This window comes from Rhinolophus sinicus, chromosome 5, assembly GCF_057876585.1.
Source record: "Rhinolophus sinicus isolate RSI-liver-muscle chromosome 5, RSI-T2T, whole genome shotgun sequence".
Taxonomy (NCBI): Eukaryota; Metazoa; Chordata; class Mammalia; order Chiroptera; family Rhinolophidae; genus Rhinolophus; species Rhinolophus sinicus.
Window position 1 is genome coordinate 51,133,614 of NC_142505.1, and position 24,484 is coordinate 51,158,097.

A 24,484-nucleotide genomic window follows, 5' to 3' on the forward strand; every position below is an offset into this window, starting at 1 on the left:
GAAGCACATTTTTACCAGGATATTATTAGAGTATTTGGCCAATATAATCAAAGTATCAGTAAATTTATTTTCTATGTACACACAGTTCAGATTTTCAAATGTTAATAGAGCACTTACAAAATTTGCTATAATGTTATAAGGAAGACAACCAAAAATAAAGGTCAAGCCGAAAATATTTAAGCAAATAAGATTTACAAACTTAGAAATGCTTAAGATCCCATGATCTCAAGATTCTGCACTCTGATGTAAACTGCTGGTTAAGATCAGTCCCTAAAATACTGAAAAAACTTAGCGAACAGATACTTTTGGTCAGTTGGGTTGGTAGGTGGCCTGGGGTAGAAGTTAACCCAGCATCTCTGTGGGAGAATAAAATAGATGAATTGGAGTCCTTGCTCACTAACTCCACTCTACGCCACAGCCCCTCCCTTCCTTAAACAGTGCCTCACTCTACATTTACTGTAACTCAAATCTCTGTTCGAGATGCCTTCTAGAATAAAATCCTTGGCTGTCTGCTTAAATCTTAATTCTTGGGAGGAACTGGGAAAATCAGGTGAAGGTTATTTGTCCCTCTCTGCTCCAAACTCACCTGGCTGGTGATTTATAATTACAATCTAGGGAGTGTTTCCAAAAAGAAACTCTGACCTAAGGAGTTGTTTTGAAGGGTGGAGAGTGATTGTAGTTTTAATACCTAAACTTTCCAGTCTAGGGCTAGTCTGCTCTCCATCCATACCCACTGAGTTTATTGGCTGTTCATTGCTGGACAAGTTTGGTTGATAATGCCAGGAAAAAAACAAACTCACGCAAATAACAAAACATTGGAGGAAGACAACTATTTAAAGGAAAAAATACATAGTGGATATCATTCCAACAAAAGCAAAAAATCAGGACTGATGAATCAATAAATTTAGTCTAATGAACAAAGTAAAAGTAGCAAGAGAAAGCATTAGCAATGAGAACAGGAAATAAAACCAAGCAGAAAGTTTAGGTGTGAAACATACAATAGTTAAATTTAAAAATACAGTAAATGAGAAATAGCAGAAATTATATAGCTACAGCGTAAATAAATAACTGGAAAATTATATTTAAAAAACATCTTAAAAGGAAAAAGGGACACGTAGAGAAAAAATTTTAAGGCAATATAAGAATGAAAAAAGAAATGCTGACATTTAGATTAATAGGCAGCTCAAACAAGGGGGGGGGGAAATGGAGAAAGGAAATATTTGAAAAAGTAATTGAGATCAGTTTCCCAGAATGAAAAAAAGACTGACCTCAGATTTAAAGGGCCATAGAGCACCAAAAAGAATAAGGAAAATCCTTCTTCCACATACTAAACTGAAATTTAAGAATATGAAAGAAAAATCCTAAAAGCCTGCAGTAAGAAAGCAGACTATATCTATAAAAGAAAAAAGTTGATAAATCCCCTTAATTAAAAGTTCCACTCTTTGAAGGTTACTGTCAGATTATAAAATTACTTATCTGTTAAAGGAATGACCTATTTGATAAATTGTATCCAGAATGTATCTTTAAAAAGGAAAAAACCCAAATTATAAGAAAATAACTCAATTTTTAAAAATAAGCAAAAGACTGAACAGACATGACACCAAAGAGGATAGATGGCCAATAAGTACATGAAAACCAGGATTTTAGCCATGCACATACCTCTATAGTCCCTCTGGTTAACAGAGGATTTTAAAGTAATTTTCAAGTTCAGGGTACCCCTCCACCCCCCAAAAAAGTGGTTACAGCTCTTTCTCTTCCTCTTGGAAGATCCTGTTTCTGTCTAACCCAGTGTGCTGGGACCACCCACCACCCACATGAATGCCTTTTCTGCCTGGTGAGTGGACAACATAGGCAGGCGGGCACTATTGAGAATGGGGAGGTGCTTGGTGTAGGGACTGGCAGCAGGGCTGTCCGGGGCGTGGCGAAGTCACCAGAGTTTTCTCCTTTCCCAAAGCTGTGTTTTAAGGCTGCTTTAAGTGGAGAATTAAATGAAACAGAACCAGGCATCTGGAGTGGACCATTTGAAAAGCCCTCTACTTTTAGTTCTGAGTTAGCAGCTGACAGACAGCATTTGTGTTAGGATTAAGACTTTTCCTAATGTAGAGTAAGTTGATGGTAGCTAAAGAATTACATTAGGACCCTAATCAGGATCTATTTGTGGGGAATGGTGTGAGTACCTATGAAAATAAGTTTTTACTTAACGCTGTCACTTTGAGAATGGCTCAAAATGGATGTTTAGAAAAGGAGTTTTTATGGAGGGGAAGGAAAGTCTCAGGTCAATAATATGAGGGAGATAAATTGAAAACGTATGAATGAGCCTGGGGAAAGAGTTCTTTTCTTAATGGTATGGAGGAATTAAGGGAAGGGAGCTGCTAGACCATGGCCAAAATGGATTTGTTACAGTGTGTCTTGCTTTATACACATATCTGCCTTACTCAGCTTAAACTAAATGAGCTCAGTAACCAAAAGATTCCATTCTACCTACCACCTCTCCCCACGCCGCAAATACTTAAACTTTCGTTCTTCTAGCTTAATTAATGCACATTGGGGAAACTTGTGACAAAGAAAATAAGGATAAAGGGTTTTCTTGTCGAAGTGAAATGAATTATTCAGGTGGCAAGCAAATGAGTGATTATAGGACATCCTTGAGTGAGAAATTGAAGACTGAATTGAGAGAACATTATTAAATTTCCCATAGGGTTGTAAATACAATATATGTATATAAAACATTTTGTGAGGGATTTTAGGAATTTTCTAGGGTAATTTTGACTTGTGCTGAATAATTTGCAACTCCACTAAAATTTGAAACCAGATCTGGTTATATCAGACTTAAGAAACAGATTACAGAATTTTAAGATGATAGTGTCATTGTTGAGAATTTCTTGCAAGGAGTTTTTTGTTTTGTTTTCCATTTTAACTTCTAAAATAACATTTCTAGAGATAGAAGAAATGTTAAGTCACTTCCCTGAAGATAATGCTCCTTTTGAAGTGGTTCTTTTAGGCTTAAATAAGTACGGTATTTTTTATCTGTTTAAAATATGTAGAAGCACCTGAGATATTGTCGTGCGGGGCGGCCTGCGGGGTCTCTGCTCCGGTTCCCCACATAAGAACACAGGATATGGTGAGGCCAAAAAGGAACATCCACGGAGCCATAGATGGGGGAGTCATACCACTATATTCTCTCTGGCGGCACTATACTCTCACTGGAGGCTGGATCCACACTGTCCGCAAATCGCCATCCACGCTTGCCAGCCCAGCCGCCATCTTCTTGCTAGCCCCCATTCTTCTCTCTTTTCCTCCGTAGCCGCAGCAGTTATACCAGCGGCTAATTGGCTAACTGGCTACAGCCGACGGCCAATCAGCCACAGCTGACGGCCATCTACTACCCGAGCCAGCACTCCTCCACGTGAGGCCGAGAGCCTGTAAACTACTATCTGGGGCTCTGTCCCCACAGATATTAACGTTTTTCCCTTTCGTATAAATATTTCCTTTGATCAAAGCAGTTCGTTGTAAACTATGAGCTTTGCTATTGTTCCTGGTAAAAACGAGGGCAGAAAGTAACATTTTGAGGTATATTGCCATTGTATTCTGTAAAACTATTTTTTAAATTATGTCTTGCAGTTATTTCACATAACAAAATGCTTGTTGCTTACCTTGTTGAGTAGAATATCTTCCTTTTTGTTAGAGCATACTAAACTCTCATAAGTTAAAGCAACAACAAATTGTTATGATACTGTTTCATTATTTTTTTTCCTTAAAATTCAAGGACTTAATCTGAACACATTTTTCTTATTGATAACGTCATAGGTTGTTGTAGGGCTGTAGCAGCAGGAAAGGAAAAGAAGAAGGGTATCCTAGAAAGAGACATGTTCAATAGAGAGTCTCTGGTCCCTTATATCCTCCTGTCTCTAGGCCCAAAGGCAATATCTTTTGTATTCTGAAGCCAAATATAAAACAATATTCTTTTATTTTAAATTATCAGTGTAACTCCTTTCAAAGTCTAAATGAAACTATATGAAGATAGAATTTTGAAGATCTTATAATTGTTTTAGGGAAAGAATTTTTCCATTTTTCATTAGAAAATTTCTTTCCTTACGCTTAATTCTATCCTTCTAATTATATCCTTTTAGTTACAAATATGACTATGAAAATCAGAATATATCTGCTTAATTCTTGTATAGTCGAATTTTTTGTTTAAAATGATTGTTCCTCTTAGAGATAAATGACTTACCGCATTAAATCTGTGTAAGTTCTCTGGCAGTATTTGTAAATATAAAGTGGCTAGAAAAAGAGAGCTGAACTTTAGATGGCATTGATGATTGTTATTTAGGAAGCAGTACTGCCAGAGCACCCTTTCAGTGCTGTCAAACAAGAACAGCAGAGAAAATGGATTGAAGAGTTGAACAAGCAAATAGAAGATGACCGGCAGAGAAAAATAGAAGAAAAAATTACATCTTCAAAGGTAGCTTACGAAGTTTTATGGGTATAAAAGGAAAACATAACTTTGAAGTTTTTAATTTTAAACTTAAGAATATCCTGAAACTACTTGACAAGGCTAGAGTATTCCAATAAATCCACATTTGCTCTTGTGAACCTTTCATTGAATACATTTAATTGTGATTTTGCATAGCTTCTTGTAACTTAACTTTTTAGAAATTTCCTAATTCTTTGAATTTCTCATATTTTCCAAGCTAGTTATCTAAATATATATGGAATCAATACAGAATATAGTTTTGTAAATTTTTATGATACTTATTCTGCTGTATGGTGGCTTAGAAATCATGTTTGATTGTCATTTAGGATTTTATATGTGAGAACAATTGGAGAAATTCTTAGCAGTTCTTATTTGTCCTGATTAGGGTGAGGAACATGACAGATGGGCAATGCATTTTGATTCACTAAAGAGCTGTCCTGGTTCTCAGTCTCAGCTGTCCTCTCGGTCAACACACAAACAACCAGAGTACTTCTGTATCTCTCCGGACACTCAGGAGCTGGCTGATACCAGCAGTGTTTATACACCTACAGCTGGAAGCCAGGTCGAACCTTCAGAAGAGGAGCATATAGCAAAACCTGTTAGAGATATGGCTGTGGCAAATAGTCAGAAAACAAAGTAAGTTCATTCTCCAGTATTTATTGATGTTTTAAAAAGTTTATGCGCTTTATTAGGACTGTTATTGTGTCTTAATCGGTTTCAGGTCTGGTATTTTTCTTTAAAGTAGAAATGATTAGTAGATATAGCCCAAACAAAAAGGATTTAACACCTTGTTAAACCTATATTTTGGGGGTTTTAAATAGCTAATGTATCTCTCTTGCCAGCTTTCTGCGTTCTATGACTGCTCTTTTGGATCCAGCTCAGATTGAGGAACGAGACAGGCGGCGACAAAAACAGTTAGAACATCAGGTATTCCATTGTAGAAGTATTGTTCTTTGCCTTAATAAGTAATATTCATGGCCCATAGATACCTAAGTAAATGGAAATTAAAATTCCAGTATAAACTTATAGCATGGGCCCTGTCTGGTCCCTTGATTAATCTGATCCTTACTCCAACTGGCATTACATTAGAATTACACTCATGCTGAGAACCAGAAATTGTCCCATGGTATAGCCAGCTGTCTTCCAGAAGAGAAGGTCTCTAACATACAGGTTGAGTATATGAAATGGCACTAAATCTTAAGTTAGTATTGGACATTTTTTTCATTAGTTTAGTTCTCCTGAATTCTATTCAGGATGAGAATTAGTTCTTTAAATGGGAAGTATATAAGGGATTAAAGTAGAATTACAATTAAGAAATCTAGAAGGTAATATAAGAAAGGAGACTAAGATTAAAATTCTCTGCTAATTTTAGTCTAATACTAAACGAACTTAAATGTCTGAATAATTCTTTAAAATTTTTGATGTATGAATAATTTGGCTTAGTTAATAATGTTACACTTAAACACTTAAGTGAACAGACATTTACGAGTATAAAGCATCTGCCTCTTACCAGGCCCTATGCTAAGCACTGAGATGTTTTTCTCCAGTTTTTTTTCTATTCTAACTGCCCTCCTGTTGTTAAAGAAAAAGCTTGTAGAACTTGACAAGTGGGAGCTAGGAGAAATACATGGGCATTTTGACATTTTAACTTTACTCATACATGTAATGCTTTCTGTATACTGATAAACTTGTCTTAGAAATACCAAACAAATGCATCATAGCCTTTTCTATTTGTGATGATTTACATGATTTTTTTATGAGTAGAAAGCCATCACTGCTCAGGTAGAAGAGAAGCGCAGGAAGAAGCAGCTGGAAGAAGAGCAGAGAAAGAAGGAAGAACAAGAAGAGGAGCTTCGCCTAGCACGGGAACGAGAAGAGATGCAGAAACAGTATGAAGAAGACATACTTAAGCAAAAACAAAAGGAAGTAGGTATTTATATTATAACTTAATATTTTAGAGTAAAAATGGATGCAACCTTCACTCCAAAATTAGCGGATGAAGGGACACGTGGTCTGGGTTCTTTTTTCATTATGTTCAGTGGGCTGAGCCAACTACTCCTGTGAAATAACTGTACACTTGAAAAAAATGTATCATTGGCTTAAATTGCAATAAATGGCCATAAACCTTGTGTTTTACCTCTTACCAATCTATTCTTAATCTTAATAGAATTCTGATGGAATTGACCATTGATTTTGGAAACTTTTAAAACTTTGTTAGTATGAACTCGAATGTAACAGTTCTTAATATTTATGGTCTAATACAGGTGTAGAAAAAAAAATTAAAATGTAAGCTTCAAAAGGGAAGGAACTTTGTCTGGTTAACTGCTCTACTCCCAGTATGTTGAATAATGCCTGGGACATAGTAGGTGCTGAGAAAAATTTCTACTGAGAGAGAATAGGCAAGCCTATACGTGCTTGATAATTTATTAAATAACTTTGTGCACTTCAATATTGATAGGAAGTCTTAACTCTCAAGACAAATGAACTGTTCCAGACAATGCAGAGAGCACAGGAGCTGGCACAGAGACTAAAACAAGAACAGAGAATCCGAGAATTGGCTCAAAAGGGACATGACACTTCGAAATTAATTAAAAATCTGGGCGGTAAGCACTTAACTAGCATTTTATTTATAATATGTTTTGAATATGATTTTAAAGAATTGCCCATTTTTAATACCTTTAACACATCTATTAACTAAATAATTTTAAAGGAGTTTTAGACCGAACTAATGTAATTTTATAATACATATTCTATTTGAGAAATTGCCTTAAGAGTACAACTAATGTTACTCTTTTCAGTCTTTTCACATAAATTTTCTTGTGATACTCACAATATGTAAAATTAATACTTCTGTACCCATTTTTATGGAGAAATCTATTAAGTGAACTCCCTATATTCAAGGGGTAAGAATGCAAGTAACTTTTTGTAAGAAACTTTAGGCTAGCTCTTCTAAATTTTTTTGCATTGTTCATACTGATCAATTAAATAAAGTGTGTATTTAGTTGCTGCTACACATAATTTCTATTAATGTTCCTGAACTGTCTCATTTTATTAGATAATTTATTTCTCTTGCCAGTTGATACAGTACAAGTGGACAATAATGCATCTGCTAACAATATTTCAAATTCAAGACATGGCTTGAATGAAGTCAGTGGTAAAATGAATACATGTATCAATTCTGTGAATTCTCCTAAGAAGGATACTGGTGTGCAAACAGGTATTTATTTAGAAATTGTGATTTGGTTTAAAATTTACTTAAAATTAAAGTCACAAATAGAATTAAGTTCAGTTAATTTAAAGTTTAAAAATTAAAGGAATTCAAGGTTTTCAATAAGCATTAAAAAGTAAAGGGATCTCTTGGTTTTTAATTTCTCTAACAGCTTTATATTGAGATATAATTCACATAGCATAAAATTATTTTTTTAAAAGAATACAGTTCAATTTTTATATTCAGAATTGTACAACCATCATCACACTGAATTTTAGAACATTTTTATCACTCCAAAAAGAAACCCTGTACCCATCAGCAGTCATACTCCATTTCCTTGCTCCCCTCCAGTTCTAGGCAACCAGCAGTCTACTTTCTGTCTCTCTAGATTTGCCTATTCCAGACATCTCATATACTTGGAATCATACCATATATGGTCCTTTATGTCTGGATTCTTCACTGAGCATGGGTTAAGGTTCATGCGTGTTGCATCATGTATTAGTACTTCATTTCTTTTTATTGCTAAATATTTCATTTTATGGATATGACATATTTTGTTTATTCCTTCATCAGTTGATATGAGTTTGGGTACTTAACTCGTATTGGCTCTTATGAGTATGCTGCTATGAACAGTCATGTACAAGTTATTATGTAGACATACGAGTATATTTCAAGCTCTCTTTGGGAGAGAAGAGTAGCATTGCTAAGTCATAAAGTAACTGTGTGTTTAGCATTTTGAGGAACTACCAAACTGTTTTCCAAAGCAGCTGTACTGTTATATATTCCCACCAGCAATGTATGAGGGTTCTAATTATTCTACATCCATGTTCACAGTCACAATTCTTGTGGTTGTAAAGTAGTTTCACTGTGGTTTTTCCCTGGTAACTAATCATGTTGAGCATCTTTTCATGTGCTCATTTAAAATTTTGACATAGGTAATAAGGTAATATCCATGTTGGGTATCATTATCATAGGTCTCTATGCTTACTATGAGTCCTTTCACGCCTCCACCTGTCTGGGAAATCTTCTTTTCAAAATAACTTCCAGGAAATCTCTTAACTTTTCACATTTTTAGCTGAGGTATAATTGACATGTAACATTTGTTCCAGTTGTACAACATAATGATTCAATATTTGTATCTATATTACAAAATGATCACCACAATAAGTCAATATTTGTCACCATACAGAGCTAAAAAATGTCTTGTCTTGTAATGAGAACTTTTAAGATTTACTCCCTTAGCAACTTTCAAATATGCAGTACAGTATTAATAAAGTTGACCCTTCAACAACAACAGGTTTGAACTCCACGGGTCCACTTATATGTGGATTGTTTTCAATTGACCCATGCAGTTTAATTGACTCACAATTTAAACCCCTGTTGTTCAAGAGTCAGCTCTGTGGTTGGAAATCCAGCTGTAGTTATGCGTGGATTTTTGACTGCGTGGGAGGTCGGCACCCCTAGCCTTCGCATTATCCAAGGGTCAATTGTGGCCACCATGCTGTGCATTACGTGATTTATTTTACAACTGGAAATTTGTATGTTTTGACCCCCTTCACCAATTTTTCCCACCTCCCCCAACACACCATTTTGTTTTCTGTATCTGTGAGCTTGTTTTTTTTAAGATGCCACATATTAAGTGAGATTTGTCTTTCTCTGTCTGACTTATTTCACTTAATAATGTCCTCAGGGTCCGTTTATGTTGACCCAAATGTCAAAACTTCATTTTTTTTATGGTTGAATAATATTCCATTGTGTGTATTTGTATACACACACGCACACATATTTTCTTTATTCATATATACACATACATACTACATTTTCTTATTCATTTGTTGATGGACACTAAAGTTGCTTCCGTGTGTTGGCTATTATAAATAATGCTGTAATGAATATAGGGTGCATATATCTTTTTTAGTTAGTGTTTTTGTTTCCTTCAGATTCCCAGAAGTGGAATTCCACGTGGTAGTTTCTAGTTTTAATTTTTTGAGGAATCTCCATACTGTTTTCCCTAGTGGCTATACCAATTCACATTCCCATCAACAGGGCACAAGGGTTCCCTTTTCCCCACATCCTCTCTCCAACACTTCTTGTCTTTTTGATAATAGTCATTCCAACAGGTGTGAGGTGGTTTATCTCATTGTGGTTTTTATTTGCATTTCCCTGATAATTAGTGATGCTGAGCACCTTTACATGCACCTTGGCCATCTTTATGTCTTCTTTTGGAAAATGTCTGTTTAGACCTTGTGCCCATTTTTTAAATTGGATTATTTGGTTTTTTGCTATTGTGTTGTATGAGTTCTTTATATATTTTGGATATTAACCCTTATATATATGACTTGCAAATATTTTCTCCCTTTTAGTAGGTTGCCTTTTCATTTTGTTAATGGTTTCCTTTCCCGTGCAGAAGCTTTTCAGTTTGATGTAGTCCGACTTGTTTACTTTTGTCATCTTTGCTTTTGGTGCAGATCTAAAAAATGATTGCCATGACCGATATCAGGGAGCTCACTGCCTGTCACATCTAGGAGTTTTATGGTTTCAGGTCTTTGTAAGAGTCTTTAATCCATTTAGAGTTAATTTTTGTATGGTTTAAGATAATGGTCCAGTTTCATTCCTTTGCATTTGGCTGTCTGGTTATCCCAGCACCAATCATTGAAGAGACTGTCCTTTTTCCATTGTATAATCTTGGTTCCTTTGTTGTAAATCAATTGACCGTATATGTGTGGGTTTATTTCTGGGCACTCTATTCTGTTTTATTGATCTCTGTGTGTGTTTTTATGTCAATACCATACTGTTTTGATTACTACTGCTTTGAAATATAGTTTGAAATCAGGGAGTGTGTTGTCTCCCACTTTGTTATTCTTTCTCAAGATTACTTTCGATATTCAGGGTCTTCTTCAGGTCCATACAAATTTTAGGATTGTTTGTTCTATTCCTATGAGAAGTGCCACTGGGATTTTGATAGGGATTGCATTGAATCTGTAGATCATTTTGAGTAGTATGGAAATTTTAATATTAATTCTTCCAATCTATGAACATGGATTTTTCTATTCATTTGTGTCTTCTTGAATTTCTTTCATTAGTGTCTTACAATTTTCAGTGTACAGGTCTTTCACCTCCTTGGTTAAATTTATTCCTAGGTATTTTATTCTTTTTGATGCATGTATAAATAGGATTATTTTTTAAATTTCTCTTTCTGATAGTTTATTATCAGTGTCTAGAATTGCAACAGATTTTTGTATATTGATTTTGTATCCTGCAACTTTACTGAATTTGTTTGTTCTCACAATTTTTTGGTGGGGTCTTTAGGGTTTTGTATATATAGGATGTCAGCTGCAAATAGTGACAATTTTACATTTTCCTTCTCTATCTGAATGCCTTTTATTTCTTTTCTTGCCTAATTGCTCTGGCGAGGACTTCCATTACTATGTTGAATAAAAGTGGTAAGAGTGGGCATCTTTGTCTTGTTCCTGATCTTAGAAAAAGCTTTTAGCTTTGTACTACTGAATATGATAGCTGTGGGCATTTCATATGTGGCCTTTATTATGTTGAGGTATGTTCCTTCTGTACCCACTTTGTTGAGAGTTTTTATCATAAATGGATATTGAATTTTGTCAAGTGCTTTTTTTACATCTATTGAGATGATCATATGATCTTTATCCATCTTTTTATTAATGTGGTATATGAGTACTCATTGATTGATTTGTGGGTATTGAACCATCTTTACATTACTGGAATAAATTCCACTTGATCAGGGTGTATAATCCTTTTACTGTATTGTTGAATTTGCTTTGCTAATATTTTATGGAGGATTTTTGTATATATGTTCATCAGAGATATTGGTCTGTAATTTTACTTTCTTGTGTCATACTTGTCTGGTTTTGTTATCAGGGTAATTGCTGGCCTCATAAAATTAGTTTGGAAGCATTCTCTCTTCTTCTGTTTTGTTTGAAAAAGGATTGGTAATAATTCTTTGAATGTTTGATAGAATTCACTAGTGAAGTTATCTGGTCCTGGACTTTTGTTTGTTGGGAGGTTTTTGATTATTCATTCTCCTTACTAGTAATACGTCTGTTTAAATTTTCTACTTCTTTAAGAGCAGTCTTGGTAGGTTGTTAGTATTGAGGAATTTATCCACTTCTAGTATTGAGGAATTTATCCACTGTCAAATTTGTTGGTGTATAATTGTTCATAGTCTCTTATGATACTTTGTATTTCTGTGGTGTCAGTTGTAATGTCTCTTTCATTTCTGATTTTATTTGAGTCTTTTCTCTTTTTTTCTTGGTGAATCTAGCTAAAGATTTGTCCATTTTGTTTATCTTTTCAAAGAACCAGCTCTTAGTTTCATTGATCTTTTTAGTCTCTATTTTGCTTATTTCTGTTGTGATCTTTGTTATTTCCTTACTTCTACTAACTTTGGTCTTCACTGGTTCTTTTTCTAGTTCTTTGAGGTGTAATCTTAGGTTATTTGAGATTTTTCTTGTTTCTTGATGTGGACATTTATTGTGATGAACTTTCCACTTGGAACTGCTTTCACTGCATCCCATAATTTTTGGTATGTTGTATTTCCATTTTAATTTGTCTCAGGGCATTTTTTGAAATTCCCTTAATTTCTTCTTTGTACCCATTGATTGTTCAGTAGTAGCATGTTGTTTAATCTCCACATATTTGCAGATTTTCTAGTTTGATACCATTGTAGTTGGAAAAAGTGCTTGGCGTGATTTCAATCTTCATACATTTTTTAAGACTTGTTTTAATGTGGCCTAACATATGAGTTATCCTGGAGAATGGTCTATGTGCACTTGAGAAAAATGTGTACTCTGCTGCTTTTGAATGGAATGTTCTGTATATATCTGTGACATACATCTGATATAACGTGTTGTGTAAAGCCAATGTTTTATTACTGATTTTTCTCTTTGGAACCATTGATGTAAGTGGAGTGTTAAAGTCCACTATTATTATATTGCTGTTTCTCACTTTATGGCTGTTAGTATTTGCTTTCTGTATTTAGGTGATCCTGTGTTGGGTGCATAAATATTTACAAATGTTAGATCCATTTATCATTGTGTAATGCCTTTGTCTCTTACTACAGTCTTTGTTTTAAAGTCTATTTTGTCTGATATCCATAAGCTACCCTTGCATGGGATATATTTTTCCATCCCTTCACTTTTAGTTGTGTGTGTCCTTATATTTGAAGTGAGTATCTTTTAGGCAGCATATATAGTAGTCCTCCCTTATCCACGGAATTGCTTTAGATGGCTTCAGTCAACCACTATCGACTGTGGTCCAAAAGCTTTAAATGGAAAAATTCCAGGAATAAACAATTCATAAGTTTTAAATTGTGCACCATTCTTAGTAGCACGATGAAATCTTGTGCTGTCCCACCTGGAACATGAATTAAATCTTTTTCCAGTAAATCCATTCTGCATACACTACCTGCCTATCAGTCACTTGTAGCTGTCCTGGTCATCAGTTCAACTACTGTAGTATCACAGTGATTGTAGTCAGGTAACTCTTATTTTACTTAATAATGGCCCCAAAGCACAAGAGTAGCAATTTTCACAATTGGGATATACCAAAGTAAAGGCATAAAGTGCATGTATGTAGGGGAAAAGTCATAGTATACATAGGATTTAGTATTATCTGTGGTTTTAGGTATCCACTGGGGATCTTGGAACATATCCCCCAAAGATAATGGGGACTACTGTAGGTGGGTCTTAATTTTTTCTCTAATATTTAGCCACTCTGTCTTTTGATTGGAGAATTTAGTCCATTTACATTTAAAGTAATTGTTAATAGATGTATACTTATTGCCATTTTGTTAATTGTTTTCTGGATGTTTTGCAGTCTCGCTGTTACTTTCTTCTCTTACTCCGTTTGTGTTTTGATGATTTATTTAGTGGTATGCTTAGACTCCTTTCTCTTTTGTGTATCTACTATAGGTTTTTTGCTTTGTGGTTACCATGAGGCTTACATATTTATAACAGTCCATTTTAAGTAGATAACAACTTAAGTTTGAACTCATTCCAGAGCTCTACATTTTTACTTTCCCCCCACATTTTGTTTTTGATGTCATATTTTACACCTTGTATCTTGGGTGTTTATTAACTAATTATAATTATTGTTACTACTTTTAACCTTCATATTAGCTTTTTTACAAATGACTAATCCACACTACCTGTACTATACGTATATATTAACCTTTACTATTGTGATTATACTTTCATATGTTTTCTTGTTGCTAATTGGCCTCCCTTTCTTTTCATCTTAAAAAATTCCCTTTAACATTCATTATTAGGCCTGTTTAATGGTGATGAACTCCTTACCTTTTGTTTGTCTGGAAAACTCTTTATGCTTCAATTCTGAATGATTATTTTGCTGGATAGAGTATTAATGGGTGGAATTCTCTTTTCTTTCAGCGCATTGAATATATATCATGCCAGTGCCTGTGGCTGCAAAGTTTCTGCTGGAAAAGATCTTCTTATAGTATTATGAATGTTCCCTTGTATGTAACAAGTTGTTTTTCTCTTGCTGATTTTAAAATTCTCTCCTTGTCTTTAACGTTTGATACTTTATAATGTGTCTTGGTGTGGGTCTGTTTGGGTTCATGGGTTCATCTTTTTTGGAACTCTTTGGGCTTCTTGGATCTGGGAGTCAGTTTCCTTCCCCAGGTTAGGAAAGTTTTCAGTCATTATTTCTTTGAACAAGTTTTCTGCCTTTTTCTCTTTCTCTTCTCCTGGGCCTCTCATAATGCGAATGTTAGTCTGCTTGATGTTTTCCATAAGTCCCTTAAGCTTTCTTCACTTTTTTGTCCTCTTTTCTTTTTGCTGCTCTGATTGAATGAGTTCCACTGCCCTATCTTCAAGTTCACTGATCCTTTCTTCTGATTCTACTAGTCTGCTGTTGAACCCATCTAGTGTATTTTTTTAGTTCAGTCACAGTAGTACCTCAGTTTTTGAACGCCTCTGTTGACAGACATTTCGCCTCTGTTGACAGACATTTCGGTTTACGAATGCTGTAAATTTTATGGATTTGTGGTATCATTAGATAGTAAAATTCATGCTAAATTTGCAGTTTTAGGGGTTGATTTTAAAGGTCTGGAATGGATTACTTTTGCATTATTTTCTATGGGGAAACCGTGCCTTGGTTTTCAAACGTTGCAGAACTCGAACGGTCTTCGGGAATGGATTATGTTAGAAAACCAAGGTACCACTGTACTGTATTCTTCAGTTCTGTGACTTCTATTTGGTACTTTCTTATGTTTTCTCATTGTTGAAGTTCTCATTGTGTTCATCCATCCTCCCGAGTTCAGAGCATCTTTATGACCATTACTTTGAACTCTTTACCAGGTAAATTACTTATTTCCATTTCATTAACGTTTTTCCCCTGCGGTTTTTATCTTTTTTCGTTTTGAACATATTCCTCTATTTCGTCATTTGCTGGCCTCTCTGTGTTGGTTTCTATGCATTAAATTTAACAGCCACCTCTCCCAGTCTGGAAGGTGTGGCCTTAGGTGATGAACCTTATCACTGAACCCTATCTTAGCTCTTGGTTGTCTCTCAAGCCTGTGTGATTGTCCAAGGAGCCTACTTTCTGTTTAATAGTTCCCAGTATGCCAAAACGTGTCAGTGTACCAAAGAGGGGGATCTCAACACCTCGACTCAGGGTGATTGGAAACCAGACCATCGAGCATCATCTTTTAAAGTATGCAAATAGGTACAGTCCTTTGAGACTGGAAGCATTAGCCCTATTGGCTACCAGAGCCAGGTGATCTGGAGGTGTCCCCTGGGTGGTAGTGCAGATATCAGGGCTGCAGATGAGTGTATAATCTCCTTCTTGGGAGATATTAGTGAGCTCTAGCTAGGCAGATGCCTCTAATAGAACACTGAGATGTTCTGTATTCCCTGAGACCGCCTCAGCAGGCCTTTAGATGTGTGCCAAACTTAAAACCTGCCCCTCAGGCAGAAGCTACAAGACAAGCAGATAGGTTTCTTCCACAGAAGGACAGGGTGTATTTCAGTCTGCTGTGTGTACAGTTCCCTGGGGATGGTAGCCTGCCAAGAACTGCCTTTCCAATTGTTACAGTCTGGTGGGACCCAGAAATACAGGCCTCCCTGGCCACCAGAGCCAGGTGATCAAGTGGCATCCTCTGGGCCGCAGCTGCAGAAACCAGGGCACGAGACATAAAAACTGGGGCACTGGAAGCATATAAGTGCTCCCCGCTGAGAGGTACTGGAGCTCTTGAGCTCAGCAGAGGGAGAGGTCAAAGGTGGCACTCACCCCCCCCCATGATCTCAGAAAAGGATTACAGTCACCCCTTAGAGGAGTGTTAAATTAGAAGCCTGCCCTTCAGGCTGCAGCTGTGATGATTAGCTAATAGGCCTGTTTCACAGAAAGATTCAACTCCTGGGTCTGTTGCCTCTTGCTGTGCTCTGGGAGTGGTAGCTGTTTAAAAGCTTTCTCCATTGGTTACAGTCCTGTGGGACTTGGGAGCAAAAGCCCTGTTGGCTACCAGAGCCAGGCAACATAGAGGAGTCTTCTGGTGGAGCCGCAAAAATCAAAGCATCATACAAATGTGTAAGCTCCTTTGGGGGAAATACCAGCGAGCTGCAGCAAGGTAGAGGGAGAGCACAAAGATTGTGTCTACTGGCTTCCATTCCCTCTGAGCCCCTGTGCAGGCTCCTCGATGTGTGCCAAGCTAGAAGCCTGGCCCTCAGGCCATACCTGGACAGTATATAGGCCTGTTTCCGTCTGCTGTGCTTGCAGTGCCCTGGGGGTTGGTTATCTGCTAAGAACTGTCTCTCCAACTGTTACAGCCCCATAGGACCCAGAAATGCAAGCCCCATGGCCTCCAGAGCTGGGCCATTAAGGGATGTCCTTCTGGCAGTGGCTGCAAAAAATGGGGTGTAAGTTTCCCTCCAGGAAATACTGGTGTTCTGGAATGGGGCAGAGGGAGAGTGTGAAGACAGCACATGCTGGCTGGAATGAGGCAAAGGGGGAGCTAAAAGATGGCGTCTGGCTGGGGGAGGAGGGAGAACATCCTAGCTTTTTTTTTTTTAAAGTCACCCACCAGCCTCAGTCCTCCAGAGGTATCCCAGCAGACCTATAGATGTGTGTTAAGTTAGATGCCTGCCGCTCAGGCCAACATTTCAATAAAAGTAAGTGAGCCTCTTTCACATAAAGTCTGGACTCAGTTACCTTCCTCTGCGCAGTGAGCTCATGTGAGAGCCCATTAAGAGCCATTTCTCTCTTCTGCTGTGGCCTTGTGGCTTTCATATTTGCAAGCCCTGTTGATTTTCAAAGCTAGATGTTTTGGGGGCTCATCTCTCAAATGCAGATTTTAAAAGTTGGGGTGTATGATATGGTGTTCAAACCCTTTGCTCCTTGGGGAAAAGCTCTGGGTTTTGAGTTCCCTCCTGATTTGGGGATTGCCCTGCCGGGGGTGGGGTTTATGGCTTGATTGTGTCCCAGCTTCTCTTGGTTACCTCAGGGGGGTTGGCTCACTTACATGATGTGTTGAGTCACTCAGCTGGTGTTTATGTTTTTTTCAGAGGAAATTGTTCCACATGTAGCTGTAGATTTGGTGGGTCCGTGGGAGGAGGTGAGTTTTAGGATCTTACTAGGTGGCTATCTTGAACTAGAAAGCTTCACTTTTTAAACTAATTACCAATGCAACCTCTCGTCGGTGTTTGTGGTCTTGGGGATTCTGTGATAACTTTAATTAAAAGAGACCAAAATCAATTTGGCCATGAGTTAGGAGATAATATTCTTCTAGGACTATCAAAAAGCCACTCTGGAGTTGCATAGCACAAGGCCTCAAGCCCAAAATGTCTTAAATATGTACCCTAACATAGCACTATTTTCTCCCAGTTAATTGTAGACCTTACTTCAGGACAGTACCAAATTACCCACATTGTGTGACACCAAAGTAGAAAGGAACTTTGCAAAGGGAAGTGGGGTAAAGCAGTTTGCCGGTTCAGCCTGCCTACTTATCTGAAATTATTCTGCTTATGAGCTCTTGGTATTTTTTTATAGCTGGCTGTTAAGCTTGAAGAATATAGTTCAGTCCCTTTCCTTTGTACAGCTAAATAACAGTTATATAAATCCTCACATCAATTAAGGAAAAATGAAACTAAGTCTTTAAGACAGTAAAATTATGTGTATTAACACTAAGCAGCTCAAATAAGAGATTTTAATCAGTGTCCCAAAATAGAATAATTCAAAATGGTTTATTTAGAAAGAGACTATTTCCAAATGACATTGGTAAAGGGACAGAGTCAGCCTGAGGTTAAATCACAGGGAATGAGCCAGTGGAAAAAACATCCTGACTTCAGTCTTTTCCCTCCTTTTAATCTGCCTGTAAACCCTTTTGACAGAAGCAGAGGCTAGAGGACCCAGGAACCTACTAATACTGTTCATCCTGCCAGGACAGAGAGCAGAGTAGAGAAAGGTGTCAAGTGGGTCTCGAGTGGAAAAAGAAGATAGGTAGCAGGAGAAAGATGTGGGTGGGCGCCTTCCTAGGGACTAGTCCTGGAGCAGCTCCAGCCTGGAATAACACACCTAGTAATTATCCGAGAGAAGGGAGCAGTAACTGGACTATGATTTTTTTAAAATGTGCAACCCAGACCTCCTTTCATTAGCTAACTGTGAATTTAAAATTTTAATCATAACTGAAAGAAAGCCTTTGCAAAGTTGTTGCTCAATTGGTTTCCCAGCTGTGTTGAGCACAGCACTGAACATTATATAAGTGCGAAGGAACTCTGATGTCTTTTCTGAGTGATGAAGCTTTTTTTAGAATGGAAAAAAATAAAAGGTTGTATGTGATTCAGGGATGGTCTGCAGCATAATGGTATGAGATGGGGACTTAGAAGTACATGAAATGCAACGTGACTATATCAATAGCAACATTTCCCTAAAAATTTGATTCCAAGAGGAAAGTTTTATAAGAGACATTTTCCCAGTGCCACTGGAGTGAAAACTGAAGGACATTTAATATTTTTGTACTTTGTTAATTTCAAACCAAGAAAACTTGACATCTCACAAGATTTTTTACACTGCTTTGATGAATGAAGTGTTGTCAGTTACCATTGATAGGAAAAATGTAAATTAGATTTTTTTCTCTCAAAAATAATCTTAGGTATGCAAGATGGTATTACATATGATGTTTATATATTCAAGTGAAAGCCAGGACAATCCTATGGAAAGTTTTATTTAAAAAATGGTTTATATTATGTGATACTTCAAATGATTATCTGAAGTTCTGATACACACTACAGCATGAATGACCCTTGAAGGCATTATGCCAGACACGGGGGTAAAGGGGTACAGGGAGATACAATTATATTGTTTCACTTATGTGAGGAGTCTAGGGGCTGGTGAACAGATTCACAGGAATGGAAACTAGAGGAGGTTGCTGGGGTTGGGAGAGTGAGTGGAGATGGGAGTTTCTGCTTAGTGGATGCAGGGGTAGTTTGAGGTGATGAAAGGGTCTATATTGTGTGGCATTGTGGGTATACTTGATGTCACTGAACTGTACACTTAAAAATGGCTTAATGGAGGATTTGGAGAAATTAGGACCTTTGTACATTGTTGGTGGGAATGTAAAAATTGTGCAGCCGCTATAGAAAATAGTATGGTACTTGCTCATAAAATTAAGAATCTAAATTACCCTATGATCTAGCAGTTTTACTTCTGGGTAAAACTACTTCTTTACCTGAAAGAACTGAAAAGTAAGATCTCTGAGGTTTTTTGGTTACCCATGTTCATAGCAGCATTATTCCCAACAGCCAAAAGGTGGAAGCAACCCAGATGAAGAAACAAAATGTGGTGTACACATACAATGGAATATTATTCAGCCTTAAAAAGGAAAGAAATCCTGACACATGCTACAACATGAATGAACTTTGAGGATATTATGCTAAGAAAGCCCAGTCACAAAAAGAAATGCTGTGTGACTCCACTTATATGAAGTACTTAGAGTAGTCAAATTCATAGAAACAGAAAGTAGAATAGTTGCTGGGGGCTCAGGGGAGGGATGAAGCGCTGTTTAATGGGTACAGAATTTGTTTTGAAAATTAAAGAAAAAAAAGTTTGAGAGCAGTAACGAAACGATTTCCTTTGAAAAAAATGATTAAAGTGGTAAATTTTATGTATTACATCTTTTAACCACCGTTTAAAAAAATTAATCATCTTTTTAGATGACCTAAATACTGGAATATTCACCAATGCAGAATCACATTGTGGATCAGTAATAAAGAGGGAAATTATAAATTGTTCATCTCCCAAGATTCCTGCAGAACTTAATGAAAAGTTGAATACTAAGAAAAATAAGCAAGAACTAGTAAGTCAGGATAAAGGAGCCAACTTAGAAAAAGAAAACAGTTGGTACAATGACCATTGTAATCAGTTCACAAGAACAGAGAAAAAAATAAAACATATGAAGAAATGTCCTAAAAGGCCTGACTGGAATATAAATAAGCCACTCAAAAGGTATATTCCAGCATCAGAAAAGTACCCTAAACAGCTTCAAAAGCAGAGAGAAGAAAAAAAAGTAAGAAGGCAAATGGAACTGCTTCATTTGGTAGAAAGAAATAACCCTGGACACCTCTTCCAAAATGGAGGCACTTCCCCAGAAGTTCTTCATTCATCTCATCAGGAAACTGAGCCAAAGTTCAGGTGGCATCTAGTCAAAACGGTAAAGCTCTTCTGTCTTAAAAATATATTTTAAAACATGTATTGATGTTTCTAGATTGAAAACAGTTCCCCACATGTATGTTTTGACAAGGCTGTTCTGTCTGAACAGAAATTCTAGAAATTTGCTTTAGCTTACAGCAGGGCTTGGCAAACTACAGCCAATGAGCAAATCCATCCCACTGCCTGCTTTTGTAAATAGTTGTGTAAGAACCATGCACATTCTTTTTATGTTATCTTTGGCTGACTTCACACAACAGCTGCTGAATATGTAGTAGTTGTAGCAGAGACCACTTGGCCTGCAAAGCCAAAAGTATTTGCTATCTGGTCCTTTAAAGAAAAGTTTCCACTTAAAATTTATATAGATTAATGCTATTCTTGTCAAATACCCATTCAAAACTTGTTTATGGTCCGTATAGACAGGATAATTTACAAGGATCAGGAATTACTGGATTGGTTCTGACTCTGGAAAAATACAAAGTCCCTCTATCCCATTATCTGTTACCTTGTATTCAAATATTATCAGATTCTTTCAACAAATAACCACTGAAAGTATTTGTGGGACATGGAAATACTATTACTCCTTTTTGCATTTATCTATCTTTTAGGAAGAAGAACATTTGAACATTAATTCATTCAGCAAAGAAAGGTATGTTATGGATAGATTGATTCTATAGCTACTTAGTGCTGTGTATGGGGTACACGAAATACACAATATTTGCTTAAAATACAGGTGAGGTCAAGCACGTATGTATATAAAGACAGACAGAAACAGGAAGTGTGTGTTTTACAGGTGAGGAGCACAGGTTTAAAGGAAAGAGTGACTGGCATTTTACCTAGAATTTGAAGACCCAAGTTGGACTGGTCTGGGACATTCTAGGCAGGAAGGTGGGGGGTGTTTTCTGTTATCTCCAGACTCAGCTAGCTGAACAGTTTTGATTTTCCAGGCATGTCAACAGTGTCAATCCAAGACATTCCGCTTGGATTGAGGGGGGGAGGGAAGATGTAATTGGCAGGGATAATGAGAAATTCAGTTAACCAATGGGAGATTTAATTGTTAGAATTTTATTACATGTCTTTGTGCATGAACCAGCTGGTTTGGAGTTGTCTCAGAATATGGCTGTAATAGCAGGCTTAGGTCAGTTGGTAAGTATGTTACTTTAAGATGAATTATTTAAGGAGAAACATTAGGCTCAAATTAACTAGAGTGTTGATCCTCAGCCTCTACTGTAGTTTTTCCCCCAGTAGAGTGTATGTGTATTTAGCAAGTACTGATAAAAACTCACATCAGCCCTGTTCTGTTTCTAAAGGTGTTACATTTAGGATAAATTGCAATGTGATTAAAGATATGCTTAATCTAAAATACACAATTTTGCATTAAACCTTACTAGTACCTGTTTGTGCTTTTTTTGAAAATATAGGTCTCAATCACCGCCAGTTCCTGCAGTGAAAAACAGAACGCAACAAACTCAGACACTAAAAGAAAGTAATTATGAAAGAGAGACTTTTATCTCAGGAGGCAGTGAAACAGGATTATCACCCAGGATTTCTGAGCCATCCCATTTTATCCCCTATGTGCGAACCAATGAGATCTATTACCTTGATCCAGATGCACCGCTGTCTAGGCCTCTAACCCTGGATCCTCCGTACCAAAATCTACATGGTAAGTAAATATAAGGATTCTCCTCTCCTAATGTAAACTCAAAATCCAAATTGGTATTCCTGTCCTTAGTTCTAGAAAGTGGCATAACAAGGTTTGCCGGGTCCTTTATTAAATTTTTCTTGGTGCTTTCCCTGGATCCAAATTGATTAATGACTCCTGAGAATACCATAGCATGCGTCTGTATCATATTAGGAATGTATTTAACTTTTGTCATTTTCATCTGGCTTTAGACTGTGACCAAGAACAACAGCTATTTGACTCTGACTATGTCAGGGACCCACTTCTTAATCCTAACTTTGTGAAAAATAGGGATCGCCAGCAAGCAATCCTGAAGGGACTGTCAGAACTGAGACAGGTATGAGCTTTTTCACCAAGTGTGGATGTGTCTGGTTTCTTTATATGGCTGGTAGAGGGAGGGCTGTGTGTTGGAATGGCTGTTTTATTCAAGTGCCTAGTTGGTTACATGATTTATGTGATTTTTACCACATCCCAGCTTAAAAAAAAAATTTAACACCTATATGTATTAATCTTGAATGGAAATAAAATAGGACTTTCCTTCAGTTTGCTTCACCTTGCCATCTTTAAGAATTTCCAGTATGAAATAAGAGTTCAAATATTAAGACAATTTTATTGAATGAAAAATACATTTGAACATTAAAACATGATCAATAAGGCCCTAAAACCAAAAGCAGAAAGTAAATATACAGTTACACTTTAATAAATTCTTAGTAATGCAATGCATTTGTTTTTATATGAATGCGTTGGCAGTGTTCAGAACATTGACGCGTGTCCCAAAGAATAGTATCATCATTCAGTGTGAAATTATACATATAGCCTTACTCATCAGACTTGTTATCCCAGACTAATTATTGTGGCTTCTCACCTTGGTCAAATAAAATTAGGTAATACATCCAATATTTAAGGCTATAATAACCTACCCCTGGGCTTTAAAAAAAAGAAATAGTGGCTTGTAAAACTGGGTCTGCATTTAGTTTTGATGCACAGTGTACTTTTTTTTTTTTTTTAAGGAAAAATATACTTTTTTCCATGTTCAGTCATTTACCAGAGCCTCTTGTATTTCAAATTGTTGATTCTATAGAGCTAGAAAAGAACCTCACCAACACAGGATTAGGAAGAAAAGTGTCCTTAAGTTTTTTAAATGCTAGCTTTGGTTACATATAGATTGAGTTACGTAATTCACACACTAAAGATTTTACTTAAAATTTCTAGCTTACTGGAGAGGTCAAGAGGGAGGAATACGGTATACACATTTACCCACATCTTATTTCAGCAGAGCCTATGCCCCTAATGTTAGTGCAGGCAAGATAAACGCTAGAGCCTTTGGGGGACAGGGAGAGGGGAACTTCAGCCCTATAATTATGGAGACTTTGTTTTAAGAAAAGTCATATAACCTTACAAATAGGTAAGCTATACAGTGTCCAAGTGAGAAAGTCTAGTGGAGAATTACTGAAGTATTTTTTGAGTGATTAACATTTAATATGACAGAGAATGCTTAAACCGTAGCCAAGTATCTGAGCTTAATACATGTTTTCAAAGTAAATACAATTCTGGATTAACAGGATAAAAATGTAAAATAGGAATAATTTGGAAGTCTGCTGCACACCTTACTAACGTATCAATGTGATTTCAGGGCCTTCTCCAGAAGCAAAGGGAGTTGGAAACTAATCTTACGCCTTTAGCTGCCAATCAAGAAGAGAATTTTAGTTCTTCATTTTAAATGTAGAAAAATCAAATCCTTTACATTTGATTTGTCTTCCAAATTATAAAATGTCCTTGTTGGTTAACTGTATTTTTCAAATACCCTAGATTTATTTTAAATGCTTATTTAAAACTTGTACATTATGTAGTAAAATGCTGTGTGTGTATACATATATATATTTTAACAATAAAACATTTTTGTAAAAAAATTTTAGTAGTTTAAAAAAAAAAACATTTTTCTGCTGTCACAATCTGGGTATTTAAGTACTATAAAAACACTTTCTACTTACCTTAACACAGTCTGGAGTTTCTGACCTGTTAACAGATAATGTTCTTCCACACATTTTATGTATAGCTTATTAACTGAAATACCACCTTATATATTTTGCTCTATAAAAAGATTTAAAAGGGTAGAACTCTTCCAAGTTGAGTTGCCAAAGGAAAATCTGATTTAATACATCTCAACTTTTACTAAACCCAGATTCAGTTTAGGCTTACATGGTAACTTTTCTCAAAATCCAGTTATGACTTTTACTGTAGGAACTGTAGTTTTTTTCAAACACATTTACAAGTTTGCATTAGTAATAGAGAGGCAGTTATTGGCAATAGATGAGGGTTTAAAATTTATCTTCACCAGATACTTTATCTGTAAATTTACCGTTATTTTTAAGTGCTTACCACCTCAAAAATATACTTCCTTTTTCTAAGTCTACCAATTTAAAAATCTATA

General features: G+C 36.4%; 1 protein-coding gene across 6 annotated transcripts in view; it reads left to right on the forward strand.

The window, feature by feature from the left end:
- The window catches only part of CCDC66 (coiled-coil domain containing 66), a 49,444-nt gene extending 25,481 nt beyond the window's left edge, over positions 1 to 23,963 (forward strand). For 3 of the 6 annotated variants that reach the window (XM_088798509.1, XM_019724214.3, XM_074313143.2), the window contains 11 exons: positions 4,331 to 4,462; positions 4,860 to 5,110; positions 5,317 to 5,401; positions 6,239 to 6,400; positions 6,933 to 7,077; positions 7,551 to 7,691; positions 19,880 to 20,376; positions 20,981 to 21,021; positions 21,794 to 22,035; positions 22,266 to 22,390; positions 23,687 to 23,963. In XM_088798509.1, the coding sequence (XP_088654635.1) occupies positions 4,331 to 4,462; positions 4,860 to 5,110; positions 5,317 to 5,401; positions 6,239 to 6,400; positions 6,933 to 7,077; positions 7,551 to 7,691; positions 19,880 to 20,376; positions 20,981 to 21,021; positions 21,794 to 22,035; positions 22,266 to 22,390; positions 23,687 to 23,773 (1,908 nt within the window). In that variant the 3' untranslated portion in view covers positions 23,774 to 23,963. The remainder of the gene's footprint in view (positions 1 to 4,330; positions 4,463 to 4,859; positions 5,111 to 5,316; positions 5,402 to 6,238; positions 6,401 to 6,932; positions 7,078 to 7,550; positions 7,692 to 19,879; positions 20,377 to 20,980; positions 21,022 to 21,793; positions 22,036 to 22,265; positions 22,391 to 23,686) is intronic. The other 3 variants (XM_088798511.1, XM_019724216.3, XM_088798510.1) reach the window with 2 other exon arrangements.
- Positions 23,964 to 24,484: the final 521 nt, after the last annotated feature.